Source organism: Rhodotorula toruloides, assembly GCF_000320785.1.
Source record: "Rhodotorula toruloides NP11 unplaced genomic scaffold Scaffold1, whole genome shotgun sequence".
Lineage (NCBI taxonomy): Eukaryota > Fungi > Basidiomycota > Microbotryomycetes > Sporidiobolales > Sporidiobolaceae > Rhodotorula > Rhodotorula toruloides.
The window spans coordinates 1,413,921-1,428,357 of NW_015622961.1; the positions used below are offsets into that span (position 1 = coordinate 1,413,921).

Consider the following 14,437-nt stretch of genomic DNA (forward strand, 5'->3'; position numbering starts at 1 on the left):
TCTAAGCCCATGATGACCGGCAGAGGCTGGCTGCCACAGCGCAGAACGGTAGAAGTGGGTATACTACTGATGGATGGGAGTCATTGGAGCGGACGGATAGGTCAAAAGGCGATTCAGAAGTGAGCGAGAGGAAGAGAGGGTCAAGAAGTGAAATGGAACGAGAACGGGTGCGCGTGGGTCAGAGCGAGGTGGTTAGACAGGTAGAGGGGTGTATGTTGTATCAGGAGAAGTTGAAACGAAGCGAAAAGGTCGCGGAGTGGGCGAGAAATGAGAGTTCTTGGTCTTGACCTGGAAGAACGACGACCACGAGTTCCGACGGAGCCGGTGCGGGCCGAGACAGCATCGTGGGGTTCATTGGAGTGTTAGGGGAGGGGGGTAAGCGCTGACGGCGGTTTGGCGGGTTTCTGGAGGAGGGAGAGTCGATGAGGGAGTGGAGGGGGTGGAAGGGGCGGAGCCGGTGGTCGTCCGGGCGGTCCCTTCGCGTCTCCGTCCGGCCCTTACTACTTGTCCTTCTTCTCCACCTCGGGCGCCCTCGATAGTCGCGGGAAGCGCCCTGTGGAGTCGAGGAAATCGAGAAGAGGGTCGCGGTAGGAGGGGTTGCCGAGGAGGAGGCCGGCGGTGGGGAGTTTGCGCAGGCGGAGGTGCTTGAGAAGCGAGTTGCGGGCTTCGTCGTAGAGCGGGCATGTGAGAAGCAGGTGTTCCCGCGTCTCCTGCTCGCCGCATTCGCAGAGGTCCGTTTGCATCGGGTCGAAGCGGGCGCGGTAGGCGTTGAGAGCGCAAGCGCCGGTTCGAAGTCGACAAAGCAGTGTAGCTCGGCGCCTGCTGAGCCCGTCGTAGTACCGAGACGAGCGAGAGGCGAGTGGTGAGGCGACAAAGAGTTGCCGGCCGGCAGTGGGGCGGCGCCATTCATCGTCCCACCGCGCGCGCGTCGCCTGCTTGTGTGCCATCCATAGCGCCGAGATACTAGCGGGTAGCTGAGCGTCGGAACCAGAGCCAGGCGAGGTGTTGTCGCTGAGTTGTGTGAGGCGGGCCGACTTGGCGAGATGGCGGGTCGACCGGCCTCCTCGCTCGCCCTCCTCCCACTCACTCCCTTCGTCCTCCGACGCATCCGACAGCTCCGCCATCTCCGGTACGAACACCAGACGCCCCTTTAGGTGCGTCCTGCGCTCCTTCCGCTGCTCCCGCGCGCGCTCCGCTGACTCCATCTCCCGCACCGCCTCCTTCGCCGCCAGATCCGCGACCTCGTTCCCGACGACGCCTACATGCCCCGGCGACCAGGAGAGGAGGATTGTGGTGCTCACACAGGTACGCCTACGCTCCTGGAACGCTCGCCGGATCGCGAGGCGGAGGTACTGGCCGGACGAGGGATTCGGGTCGGTCGAGTGGGTGAGAGCCGAGGTGTTGTCGACGGAGAAGAGGACATGCGAGGGCGGGTTAGCGGTGTCCTGGACTGCTTGGAGTGCGAGGAGGATCCCCTGCAGTTCGCCTGAGTACTGCAGGGGATCCTCCTCGCCGAGAGGCGCCGGTTGACCGTCACCTTCTTGACCGCGTGGAGCTGCTTGGTCGAGCGTTCCGCCAAGACGAGGTACTGCTGCTCCGTCTTGCGACCCGGGAAGAACGGCGCGATGACGGTCGTGTCGATCTCCTCGTCCTCGTCGGCCTCGCGCTCGAGGTGGACATTGACGACGATGGGCTTGCCTGCCGACAGCTCGTCTTGGTCCTCGATGTCGTACGTCACCTCAACACTTGGGTACCTGTTCGCAAACGCAGCGACGTCCCGCATCTGCCGGGGTGTGTGAACTGGAGGATCTTGTCGCGATCGGTGTCCTCGAGCTCGAGGAGGTCGTAAACCGAGTTGACATTAGCAGCCTGGCAGCGCTGGATGACTTCGCTCGAGAAGTGCGGGATCTGCTTCAGGGGCGAGTCGCTGTCCCAGGTTGCCTGCGTAACGCACTGCGCGAGCTCCATTGCACCGACGGCGTTCAGGTAGCCCGAGCTCGCGGCGACGTCAACGCATGCCGAGAGAAGCGTGATAACCTTCGGCCGGATCTGGACCTGGTCGGCGGCGAGGTCGGCGGGGAGAGTAAGGCGCGAGAAGTGCGCCTGGAGGAGGACGTTGACCTTGAAATGGGGAGTCTTGTACTTGACATTAGCAAGCTTGACCGGGACGCCGGTAGTAGGAGTTGAGGGGCGACGGTACCAAGTCTCCAGGTCCGGGGCCGGGCTTCAACATGAACAGTTTGAGGTAGGAGATGTGGAGAGGCAGTCGTTCATGTGGTGCAGATTTGGCAGGTCATTGTGGTGTGGTGAAGAGAGAGAGACAGAGAGATTCTTGTTTCAAGTCGTATTGTGGCTGAGCCCATGTAGACCGGCAGAGCCTGGCTGCCACAGCACAAAACATGTCTGATAGGGTAGCTACTGATGATGAGGGGCTATAGAAAGTGGGGTAGTAGAGGGCGGAGCACAGTGGAACGGCAAAGTGAGTGTAAGAGTGAGAAAGTGCGAGAGAATGGGAAGGAGGGAAGGTGGAGAAACGCGGCACGGTGAGCTGATAGACGAGGGTGTGTGGAGCTGGAGGAACAAAGAAAAAAGCCAAACCATCGGGAAGCCATTGAGAGAATGCCATTCTTGATCTTGACCTTCTTGGACCGCGACAACGATGCCGGCGGCGGCGGGACCAGGAGGTGGGCGCGTCCGCATGGTGTAGTGATGTGAGGGGTACCGGTAGGGTATGAAGCGGGGTGAGACGGCGGCGGTTTGGGCGAGTGAGAGCCGGAAAGGGCTGAGGCGTGGTGCAAGTAGGAGAGGTTGCGCCGCCGTAGAGACTCCTCCTACGCTCTGCCCCGCTCCCTTCCCTCCTTCTTACCCCCTTCTCACTGCTTATCTTGTACCAGCTCCGCCAGAAGTGTGAAGCGACCCGTAGCGGGAGCTTGATTGTCGGCAATGCGACAAGGACGGCAATTGTGGGGGTTTAGCGCAGGCGGATGTGCTTGTAGAGCGTGTGTCGAGCCTGCTGGTGAAGCGGAGGGTGCGGAGGACGCTCGGTGCTGCAGGTTGCGAGTCAGCAATGCGCGTCGCACTTTCTTTCCCTAGCCTGGCTACGCCCGTCGCAAGTTCCGCCATCTGATCCGCGTCCCGTGCGGCATACTCCAGGAACAAGTTGGTGGTGAGGATGACAGCCTGCGCACAGGACGGAGGCAAGAGCGTCATCATCGAGCCCAGCAAGCGGGGTGGAACCAAAACTCACAGCTTAGCATGCCTGTGCGCCTGCTTCTGCAGCGCAATGTTCAGGTTCTTCAGATTGCTTGTCTTGTATTGGCAAGAGCGGTTGAGGGCCGCTCGGATGCGGTTCAGCATTGCATACATCGTGGCAGGAGCGGGCTGCATGCAACTGGAGTCAGCTCATGGATTTGTCAAGCTCGATTGGATCACGCACCACCGACAGCATGCCTTCCTTCGATCTCGCAACCCTGGCGAGTGGGCTTGTTGCACCTCGGGAGGTACTGGATGTGGTCTATCAGGGTGTAGTAGTCAAGTATGTTAGCGGATATTGAGCAGTCAGGGTAAGCTAGCTGTTTGCAGCCAGGCCTGTGGAACAAGCAAAGGAAGGTCAGTCAGATGCCCATGTCCTGCCTCCGCTGTCACATCCGTTCCGCCACCCAGTGCTTGATCACATGCACAAGAACTCACCGCATATTACGCAATAGTACGATGCTCCGAGTGTCGTGCTTGTGGTCGCCATGTAGGTGACAATTTGGCGCGAGGCAAGGCAATGGGCACTTGGCGAGTGTTGAAAGACGCGCCTACAGATGGTTGAATGCCTGGTTGACCGCAGCTTTGAGATAGACATTGCCAAAGCTGGTGCGAGTTGCGCGTTGTCGTCCTTGTCGTCAGTATTGTGGTCCGCATCAACGAGCAACTCCGCCGTGACACTGACAAGGTCGTCAGCCGCCATCCAGTGTTGTCTTGTCCTTGCTGGGGGGGCCATGAGAGTCAGCAGGCCGGGCCTCAACACCTTGATGACAATTAGATGAAAGCACAAAGGGGTGCCAAAAGCGGACCCACCTGTTAGGCTTGGGCTAAGCTCGCTTCTCCAACCCTCCCTTCTCAAAACAAGCACCGTACACTATTTGACTCAAGTTGGTCCAACCTCTGCAACTGCAGCAAGGTGGAGAGTCGGAAACACTTCCTGGTTCTATAAACAGGCCTGACACTCGTTGATCAAGCATCTCTGCCTATGCAAACTGCCCACTGCTAGCCAGCTCCTAGCAACTTCCACGCTCCCCTCCTCGACTTTCTCCACCACACCGGACAATTGCCACACCTGACAAAGGCGCGGCAGGGAGAGAGGGTGGGAAAGTAGACAAGGAGGCAATCCAGGCGGAAGAACAGCCAACAACGACCTACCAGGACTGATTGTCTCCTCCCACCCAGCTCCAATCGTGCCCTTCTCCTCCCAGACCCCGCCAACCCGCCCCACCTCGTGCACCCTCACGCTAGCACACCAGCGGACACCACAAGGTTGGCTCAACCCACCCCCAGCCACGCCACTCCAACCGCGCCACTCCCCATTGTTGGCGTCTGTCCACGACCAAGACCAAGACACCTCCTTTCTCACTCGCTACTCAACTGTTTTGCTCCACTTTAGTTTCCCCGACCACGTCGACCCGCACCTACCCAACCCCCTTTTCGACTCTCTCTCGCCCATTTTGTCCTTGATCTGCCCCGCCCCGGGCTCGGCAAGCACCCTTCATCACTCTCTACCACACGACCCGCCCACACTCCGTCCCCACCACCACCGTCGTTGTCGTTGCGGCTCAAGAAGGTCAAGAACAAGATCGGCATTTTCTCGATGGTTTCTCAACGGATTGGCTTCGTTCTTCGTTCCTCCAACCCCACACACCCTCCTCTACCAGCTCACCACGCCGCGTCCGTTTACTCTCACTCCCTTTCGTTTTATCGCACTTCTTCGCTATCGCTTCTACTTTTCCGCTCTCCTTCCATCCACCCTCCCACTGTACTACTCCTATAGCCTCCCCACGTCAGTAGATACCCCATCCAACACATTATGCGCTGTGGCAGTCAGTCCCTGCTGGTCTACATGGGCTTAGCCCCAATATGACTTGAAAGAAGAACTTCTCTCTCTCTCTCTCTGCTTGTCCTTCACTGGCTCCATCAGGCACGTGAATTGGCCGGTAGACGTGATGAAGTTGAGGAGCGAGGCGCGGTAGTTGACATTGCCAAGGAGCCCGCCAATTGTGAGAGACAGGATTTCTTGTTTCAAGTCAGATTGGGTCTAAGCTCATGGTGACTGGCAGAGGCTGGCTGCCACAGTGTAACACAGCGAGAGTGGGTACTGTACTGATGCGGGAGAGTCGAAAGAACGGTCAAGAAGAGTCAGGAAATGAGTCAGAGGCAAAGGAGATGAGGGGGCGACTAAGAATCGTGGGAAAAAGGAGCGGGTGTGAAGGCAAGCAAATAGAGGTGTGTGCGTTGGGTCGGGAGAGAGAGAGAGAGAGAGAGATTCTTGTTTCAAGTCATATCGGGGCTAAGCCCATGCAGACCAGCAGGGACTGACTGCCACAGCGCATAATGTTATGGAAGGGGTATCTACTGATGTGGAGAGATCATATGAAGTGGAGAAATAGACGGGCGAGCACAGCGGAGCGGAGAAGTAAGCGTGAGGGTGAGAAGGTGCGAAAGAATCGGAGGGAGTAGTGATAGAAAGGTGCGGCGTGGCGAGCTAATGGAGGAGGGTGTGTAGGGTAGGAGGGACGAAGAACGAAGCCAAACCGTTGAAAAACCATCGAGATAATGCCATTCTTGATCTTGACCTTCTTGGACCGCGACGTCAACGACGACGAAAGCGGGGATGGGGTGTGGGTGGGTCGTGTGGTAGAGCGTGATGACGGGTACTTGCCGGGCTCGAGGCGGGGCGGGTTGCGGGTGAATTGGGCGAGGGAGAGCGGAAGAGGGTATGGGGTAGAGCGGTTTGAGGTGATGATGGCGCCGGGTGGTCTCCTCCTACGCGACGAGCAGGGAGGGGAGGGCAAGAAGGAGAAGGAGGAGCAATACAGAGCGTACATAGGAGGAGACTCAACAACACCACAATCACCCCTACCCATCCGCCCCTTCTCCTTCTTGCCTCTCTCCCGCCCAAATCACCTTCAACTCACCCCGCTCAAAGCCTGACAGACAATCTCGCTCCCGTCTTTCCCGCCGACATTGTCACTGCAGAAGAAGGTGAAGACCAGATTTGGCATTATCCCGCTGGGTTTGCTATTGTTTGACTTCATTCTTGCTTCTCCCAGCACTTCATTTCCCCCAATTAGAGCAGTGGTCACACTTCCTGACTCTGCTTCTCTGCTGCTAACCACTCAACACCTCTCTCCGCCGCAAACATCTGCAAGGGAAGCGTGAGCCTTGCATTTGCCAATGACAGGTCAGCGGGTCCGGCGCGATCGCGTGCTGGGCATGTCAACCTGAATCCTGACTCTGGGCCTTGCAAGCAAGCCAGCACGCAATCAAGCAAAGTGCAATGACGTGGAAAAGGTCAGCTTGCTTGCTTGTCGTGGGAGACATGCACGAACGATGGACAAGAGAGAGCAGATCTTGTTATAAGGCAATTGCAGTGTAAGCCAAAGGAGACCTGCAGAAAATGGCTGCTGCGGCATATACCGGCAAGAAGGATAGACTACTGAAGTGGTGGAAGTGTTAGAGAAACGTGGAGAAGGAGTATGTGGGAAACTGGGCCAAAAATCACAGTAAAACACTAAAGAGTGGATGTGTGCCAGAGTGAGGTGAATTGATAGATAAGCTGAGTGTATGAAAGTCAGATGAGGCCCAAACACGGTGAAACAGCTCAAGAACAAGCAAAAAAAAATGGTTCTTGGCTGTCGTCTGGAAAGGCGGTGATGAAGGTTGTGGTAGCCTTGAGATGGCATTTTGAGGGGTTGGTGCAGCTGAGTGAGGTGTAGGCTGAGAGCTGAATGTGGGAACGTGGAATTTTGAGGTGCCGAGGGCGAGTAACGCAGGAAGAGATGGAGAGGGAGGTGGGAATCATTGATGTTGGATTCCCTGCACATTCCCTTATTTTCTCCCTCTTGCTTCTGCTCAGTCTACATATCCATCCCCCCCGGGCGACATCAACAGCTGTGCACATCAACCACTGCTCCCTAGAAGTCAAGGAGAGACTGTAGGTAGAGGGGGTCATATGGAGCTGACCGCAGTGAGTGGTTGAGTGCTAGTGTGGGAGCATTGTACAGCTGACTATGGTCCAGAAGTAGTGGTAACACAAAGAAACAAGGGTGTGGACATCCTACAGATGTCCTCCTCCTCCTATGTTCCTCCCTGCAACCAACTTGTGCCTGTCTAAGCTGTCGGGTTCTGCTCCGCCTCCTTTGACTCTTCTGCATGGCTGGAACCTGTGCACTGTCTTCCTCGATCTTGTCGCTTGTCACACATCTTCGACGCCTATTGTCCCACTGTGATGCCACCCACGCTCTGCTCTCCCCATTCAGTGAGGAGGAGGAGTGATCTCTCCTGTTCTCTTGCCCAATGTACAACAAGGCCTGTTGCTCGCTCCAAGCACCTCCACTTGTGCAAACCTCACACTTGGTTCAGTCAGGGAGAAATGGGAAAAGGTGTCGGGTATGGAAGATGGGATTCTGGTATTGCTTCAGATAAGCATGGTGCAGGGTCTGACAGAGCTAGGACATTGTGATGTCTCAGGGTCTATAGGTTACTGCCGGCATGGAGGACTTCAGGGTAAGCCAGAGGAAGGGCAGCCGATACAAGGTGCATTGAAGAGCTGTCTTTGATGTGAATGTGCATGATTGCTGGTTGCACCTTCAGCGAGAGCATGAAGAGACAGCAACGGACACACCTGATCATACTGTACCTCTCAGTGCAAGCAGGAAGAGGAAGAATCAGAGATTAGAGAAGTAGGCTTGAAAGCTGGCGCGCAGTCTGCAGCTCTCGGTTCTCTTGTCATTTGTCCGCTTCAGCACTTCTCACTAATGAATCTTGGTCTGCAGGTTGATTTTGAGGGAATCAGAGCCAGGAAGAGACACAGAAGCAAGACGTTGACGTAGCAGCAGTTCCGGTTGTCCGTCTGCATCTTCCGACCTTCTCCTCCTCTACCCTTCTTGCGCTCCTATGCATCAGCCCCGGGAAGCTGACCGCCCTGTGCAGTCCCGGAGTCAAGGAATGGATTGGAGTGGGAGGGGTCGCTGAGAAGCTGGCCGAGAGATCGAGCGAAGGAGTGAAGAGCGCCTCTTGCACTGCTGCTTGCTCACTTGCGCGTGCATCCTAGCCGCCTGGCAAAAGCCTCAGGGGTTGAAGACATGACAAATACATCCAACAGACACACTGGTAGGCAGACAGAGAGGTCGAGAGGGAGGGAAGCCAAGACCGAAGCCCTTCAAGCCATCTCAATGTCGCCCCCCGAAGGTACCGCTGCCGGTCCCGCAGGCTTGTTCTACAAGGGCAGCAGGGACAGTCAGCACATTTTGCTACGCTCTAGGAGAGAGAGGCAACTGAGCGCACCTCCGGGGTCTTCATGAACGCCTCAAGCTCCTTGTCCAAGTCATCCGCCGTCTTCGGCTCCTTCCTGACCCGATCCCTGCCTTGTTGACCGGCACCACCACCTCGTCCGCCACGCGCGCTACCTCTCGCACCACCTCGGCCACTCCCGGGTCCCCGCTCGCTCCGCGGTCCGGTTGGTGCGCCTCCTGAGACGTGGCGAGTGCCGGAACCGCGGTCTGCCGAAGATGCGAACCTAGGGCCGCGACCACTGGAACATGCAGAGCGTGAGCTGGCTGACAGACGGTGGACAGAGTAAACCCGACGCACTCGTTGTTGCCGAGTCGCGCGAGAAGCGTGCCGGGAGCCGCAGGGCCGGGCGGAGGGCCGACCCGATAGTCAAAGTCTATCTCGAGTGGCTCACCTGGTAGGACACAACACGACGACATGAGCGCGGATCTGAGGCAATGCGCAAGGACGGGACGCACCTTTCGCCAAAGCGCCATTGAACGCCTCCTTTGCCTGCGCTGCGTGCTTCTCGTTCGTGTACGTCACCCACGCGATGCCCTCTGAGCGGCCAGAGCGATCAAACTTCGGATCAGGCGATGCACGGCGCGAGTTGCGCAGGCGGGGATGGGGAGGGTAAGAGGGTGGAAGGCAAGGAGAGGCGTGCGTGAGCGAGGTTAACCGTGCGGTTGAAGGTCGTTCCCGGTACTAGCGCCGTCGCGGACCGCAAGACCTGTAGACCGGGAGATGGGGGAGAGGGGAAGACGATGGTGTAGCCGTACTTTGATCTTTGGCCCAGCTGCAATCGGTCCAATCTGCGATGCAACGGGTCAGCCTCCACGCAAGAGGGCGCGGTATGCGATGCGAACTCGCCTGCACAAAGAGGAGCTGGCAGAAGTGCGAGGTCAGCGACTATCAGCAGCGTGAAGACGAAGGGGCGCGACACACCTCAAGCTCCCTCTCCGACACCTCGTAGTGAACGTTTTTGATGATCAGCTTGGCGCTCGCGCCGGACGAGGCGTCTCCTGCTGAAGCTGGCGCGTTGCGCGTTGTGGACCTGTGAGAGCCTTCGCCGCGTGGCTCGCCATCCGCATCGAACTTGTCGTGCTTCCAGCTGTCGTTCCCAGGACGCTGCGAGTGTCGAAGGGCAAGTCAGCGCGCCGCACGCCGGACCCGTCGACCCGTCGCTGTGCCGCCCAGACGGCCTCCGCAGCTGTCCCGCGACCAAGGCGCGAACGCGCGGCTCGGGAAGCGACTGGGTGCAACGTTTCTTCTTCCGTGAGGTTCAGACTAGTGCACGCACCGCATAAGGGCTCCCGCGCGTCTGCCCGCCGCCGCTGACCCGCCTGTTTCCCTCCCCGCTTGCCGTCTCCTTCCTCACCGCTCCGAGGGTGCGCTCAAGCAAAGAAGCCATGCGTGGTGTAGTCGGTGCTGAATGAAGCGTCTGCCGGTGCCCGATGAGCGAGAGGTCGAGAGAACTGGTGTGGGGGAGGGAGAGTAAGGTGGAAGCGGTTGCGACTCTCCTTTCGCCCACGAAGCGCGCGTCAATAGCGCTGTAGGCACACTGCCGGAGTCCGTGGCACTGCGTAGCACAGCGTAGGCTTCTGAGAGGGAACTCGCTCGCCAGGAATTTAGCGAAAGCCCTGTTCTCTCCTCGACCTGGACACACGCCGAAAGAGATGGAGGTGGTAACAGGGTGGTAAAGTACAGAAGCGCGGAAAGCACTCGACGGGACGGAGAGGAATTGCGAGACGTGCAGTGGGAGGAGTGTCTGCGGGGATTGGAGGGCGAGGCGGAAAGGGGCTGGGCGTGCGTGTGCGTGACTGACTGCGTAGGCGTGCAAAGAAGGAAGACGAAGGACTCGGGCGCGAGCCAGCTCAGAGCTTGGGGATCCTGCGAGCAGAACGAAAGGTGACGAGGTCAGTGGGCTAGTTTTTTCCACAAGACGCGACGCCGGAGAGTGCAGGCGGCCCGCTTGCTCCCCAGCGCCAGCTCGAGGATCGATTGAGGGACTAGCAGCGCACCTGAGTGTCTTGCTGATCATCGCCGCAGCCCATCCCGCAAAGATCACCGCCTCCCAGTGCACACTGACACCCAGCTTCTCCTTCGCCCAGCTGACAAGACCAAGGGGAAGTCCGTTGCCCTGTCCGAACACCCCCTCGAACTTGCCCCTCTTCACGCTCACAGCCATGAGCGCGACGAGAACGAGGGACGAGGGGATGGGGAGGCCCTCAAAGTACTTCGATTTGCCCGTCGTGTCTTTCGGGATAAGCGCGACTGTCGCGTTGAAGCGGGCGAGACGGGCGATGCCGGCGCAGATGAAGAGGGTGAGGAAGAGGGTGTCGAGGGGTGTACGGAGGCCGAGGGTGAAGGCGAGGAAGGCTGGCGCAACTCCGAACGAGATCTAGCGGATGACCGACGCAGAGGACACGTCAGGACCGGTCGTTGGCCGGATGGCAAGCACGCCCGAAGGAACGAGCCAGCAGAACGTACCGAGTCCGCGAGCGAATCCAACTCTTGTCCGAGCATGCTGCTCTCCCTCCTCCACCTCGCCACCTTGCCGTCAAGCGCGTCGAAGATGAACCCCGCAAGAGGGTAGGTCAAGGCGTGCCTGCAGGAGAACAAGGGAGATGGGTCGTGTGCACGGGTGTCAGTGTGACGCGGGGCTAAGCGGTACAACGATCGCAGACGCACCAGATGTAGGTCTGGTCGTGGCTGATAAGGTATTTGGCCGAGGAGAAGAGCGAGAGGGCGCCGCAGAATCCGTTTCCGAGCGTAACGATGTCGGCAAGGCGGAAGTTCCTGTGTCGATACAAGGGAATGGGGTCAGCATCACGCTCACACCAACATCCACTTGCGGTTGAGCAGGTATCGCAGGAAGCCCCAGGACACCTGGACTGGTACGCACCTGACGAGGCTGAAGTGCCTGTCGTCCTGCACAAACTCCCTCAGCTTGACCGCCTCGACGGCCTTCTCCTTCTGCGCCTTCTGACTCTTGGTGAGGTCTCCGTCCTTCATTGCCGCGAGCTTCTGCGCCTCTTCGAGTGTTGCGGATTCCCTCCTGTTCGCGAGCGCCTTTGCGACTGCGGCGGGCGGGGTGTCGATAGGCGCGGCAGCCTTGGAGGATGCCTGTGCGGGAGAGCCGGTGACTGGCGGGACTGTCAAGTCTGCTGCGGTGCCTGCGAGACAGACAGGCGGGGGAAGAGATGAGCATGAGCGATGACGGAGAGGGGAGGCCTCAATGGAGCACGGCAACGGGCAGAGTGCGCACCTGGCATTGTAGCGTGGAAACTGATCACTCTGCGTGTGACCCTGAGCAAGCGTCCGAGAGCGAGCGAGATGAGCGGAGTCCAACCCTCCTCCGTCACTCTCCAACATCTACCTCGTCGCCTGATCGACTCGCTCGTGCAGCTTGCTGGACAGCTGGACGCGCTCGCAGACTCCCAGCTACACTACATCTCCGGCTCCCAGGTCATGGCCTTTCCACACACGATCCCCCGCTCCCCCTTCGCCTTCGTCCTCCACCTGGTCGCGTTCGCCTCCATCTCCTGGTCCTTCAATGAGCTGTGGAAGCCGTCGCCGATGAGTGACTTCATGGACTCCAGCTACGGAGGGCACTGGCAGTACTTGACCATCCTCTCGTGCGTCTTCGTCTCTGACCGAATGGCCCGCTCTTGGTACTGAAGACGACTTGCCCGTCTGCCAGCCTCGCAATCGCCTGGCTCACGTTCCTCTTCTCGCTCCTCTACGACATCCTCCCTCTCTCGGTCTTCGCAAGGCTCAAGACGTCGGTCGCCGTCCTCGCCGTCCCGGTCGAGGGTCTCGTCGGCCTGCTGTACTGGACATTGACGGTCGTCAACCCGGCATTGCTCAACCCTTCGCTGGGCGAGGGGAAGGAGCCATTCCGCATCCCCTTCTGGCTTGACGTCAGCCTGCACGGACTCCCAGCGGTGCGCACTCCCTCTCTGCCAGTCTGCTTCGACGCCAAGCTGACGCGAGCCACTCCGACAGGTCTTCCTCTGGCTCGACTTCCTCCTCTTCTCTCCGCCGTTCCCCACCCGCGCTCGTCCTGCCCTCCTCTCGTCCCTCGCAGCAGCAGCCTACGTCTTCTGGCTCGAGCACGCCGCGGCCAAGAACGGGCGCTACGCGTACCCTATGCTCGGTGCGCTGCCCTTCCCTGTCTCTCACCTGCTCCGCATACTAACGCCGACGAGAATCAGACGAGTGGACGCCGGTCCAGCGCTCCGTCTTCTACGTCATGCAGATCCCAGTCCTCATTGCGCTGTACAAGCTGGCAAACGGAATTCACCGGCTTGTGAGGGGCGAACCGGACGTCCGCAACGAGGCCAAGCACGTCGAGCGTGCGGAGCGAAAGGTCGGCGCGAAGAAAGGTCAGTAGGGTTGGCGCTGTAGATTTAGACACTAGAATTTCCACGATCATGCAAGAATGTCCAGGACGGTGCTGTTTCTCTTCTCAGCCATCCCTCGAAGCGCTTGTGTCGAAAGCAGGCGTGCTTGCGCGTATTGCACCGCCAGCCTCGGCTACAGGTCAAACTCGTCCTGTTGCTCCGTCGCCTCCCAATCCTCGTCCTCGTCCTTATCTCCCTCATCCAGCTCTCCACCTCCATACTCATCAAGAACCCTCTCGAGCGCCTCCCTACACTCGCTCCAAATCGACCCGTCCTCGCCGTCCGCCTCGTACTCCTTCAACACAGGCGCGCGAACTCGTCGCAGCTCAGTAAGCGTCGAGAGAAGATGCTTGACGTAGGGCGTCGTCTGCGCCGGATCGGTCGAGAGAGTCGTCATGAGCGGTATACTCGTCGGTTGCTGGTTGAAGTCCATTGCGGACGGCCACTTCGGCGCGGTAGGGTCGTTGCCGAAGAGGACGGACGTGGAAGAAGAGGCGGAGGGTAGTTTCGGCAGAGGTGTTGGTGGGAGGACGAGCGGGAGGCCGGTCTGAGGGTGCAGACCGCGGAAGATCGGGGGTGTAGAGCCGGGAAGGAGAGGGTAGGGGTCCGGCAGTGAGACCCTGTGCGGCGAAAGCGTCTCGGATCAGTGGGAGAAAGAATGGAAGGAGATGACGAGAGGAGCATACCATCGGACGAGCGGTTCCCGCAGAGGCTTGACGTACTCCTCAAGGACCGGACCGAGAGCTTGCGATTCCTCAAAGTCGAGTCCGCGAAGGATGGAGTATCTCGCGTAGGGGATTTGGTCGGATCGGGACGAGGACGAAAGACCCTTGCTCGTCGTTCGCTGCGCGCGCCGGGAAGGATCGTCCACCTAAAGCGGCGCGAGCGAAGTGCAAAGCTTCACGAGTCAGCGTGAGCTGCAAAAGACGGAAGGACGAGCACGCACCTCCTCATCCCGCTCTTCCTCCTCCTCCTCCTCCCACGCACTCCACCCCTTCTCTAACCCCCTCACCGTCTCCCTCCACCGCTCCTCCCCCTCTCCCTCCTCCGTCCTTCTTCGGAGCCACGGGTCAGTCAAGAGCGGAGTCATCCCGGAGATGGACGCGATGCGGGTTGTGGTGCGGTAGTTGAGGAGGGTGGGAATTTCGGAAAGCGCGCCGGGCTCGCTGTATGGAGGTGGGAGTCAGCGCACGGAAGGCAGAGGACAAGGCACGTTGATCGGCGGCCGAAGAGAGAAGCGCGAGGAGGCGCGAGGAGCAAGGGAGAGGGTTGAAGCCGAGGCCGGCTGGGCGGAGCGGAAAATGTGGAGGAAAGGATACGGTGAAGGAGCAAAGAGGAAGGCGAAGGGGTAGAAGGAAGAGGGAAGAGGGGAGAGGGAAGAGGGAAGAGGGACGAGGGACGAGGGAAGAGGGAAGAGGGCAGAAGGAAGAGGGCAGAGGGAAGAGGGAAGAGGGCAAAGGGGAGAAAGAAGAAGGAAGAGGGAAGAGGGAAGAGGGAAG

The 14,437-nt window shown here is 59.1% G+C and overlaps 5 protein-coding genes across 5 annotated transcripts in view; 1 reads left to right on the forward strand and 4 right to left on the reverse strand.

The window, feature by feature from the left end:
• Positions 1-500: 500 nt before the first annotated feature.
• On the reverse strand, positions 501-2,700 carry RHTO_00572 (ribonuclease H-like and Sec63 domain containing protein; the record flags this gene model as incomplete). Its single annotated transcript, XM_016414256.1, has 4 exons — positions 501-1,493; positions 1,538-1,754; positions 1,802-2,224; positions 2,558-2,700. 4 exons carry the CDS (start codon positions 2,698-2,700, stop codon positions 501-503), a joined length of 1,776 nt encoding a protein of 591 aa, XP_016277263.1.
• Positions 2,701-8,422: 5,722 nt separating this feature from the next.
• RHTO_00573 (RNA binding protein) lies at positions 8,423-9,943 on the reverse strand (the record flags this gene model as incomplete). Its single annotated transcript, XM_016414257.1, has 8 exons — positions 8,423-8,479; positions 8,548-8,794; positions 8,854-8,947; positions 9,012-9,092; positions 9,312-9,344; positions 9,399-9,417; positions 9,478-9,660; positions 9,833-9,943. The coding sequence occupies 8 exons, from the start codon at positions 9,941-9,943 to the stop codon at positions 8,423-8,425; spliced, it is 825 nt and encodes a 274-aa protein (XP_016277264.1).
• A 463-nt stretch (positions 9,944-10,406) lies between these two features.
• Positions 10,407-11,807, reverse strand: RHTO_00574 (phosphatidylserine synthase; the record flags this gene model as incomplete). The annotated part of the gene is made up of 6 exons (XM_016414258.1): positions 10,407-10,422; positions 10,554-10,933; positions 11,023-11,140; positions 11,224-11,331; positions 11,438-11,708; positions 11,801-11,807. The coding sequence occupies 6 exons, from the start codon at positions 11,805-11,807 to the stop codon at positions 10,407-10,409; spliced, it is 900 nt and encodes a 299-aa protein (XP_016277265.1).
• Positions 11,808-12,003: 196 nt separating this feature from the next.
• On the forward strand, positions 12,004-12,928 carry RHTO_00575 (protein of FAR-17a/AIG1-like protein family; the record flags this gene model as incomplete). Its single annotated transcript, XM_016414259.1, has 4 exons — positions 12,004-12,170; positions 12,236-12,479; positions 12,541-12,691; positions 12,750-12,928. 4 exons carry the CDS (start codon positions 12,004-12,006, stop codon positions 12,926-12,928), a joined length of 741 nt encoding a protein of 246 aa, XP_016277266.1.
• Positions 12,929-13,071: 143 nt separating this feature from the next.
• RHTO_00576 (tubulin/FtsZ, GTPase domain containing protein) overlaps positions 13,072-14,437 on the reverse strand; it is a gene marked incomplete at both ends in the record, with an annotated part of 3,076 nt that continues 1,710 nt past the window's right edge. The window contains 3 exons of the mRNA XM_016414260.1: positions 13,072-13,558; positions 13,625-13,809; positions 13,885-14,104. Of these exons, the coding sequence (XP_016277267.1) occupies positions 13,072-13,558; positions 13,625-13,809; positions 13,885-14,104 (892 nt within the window). The remainder of the gene's footprint in view (positions 13,559-13,624; positions 13,810-13,884; positions 14,105-14,437) is intronic.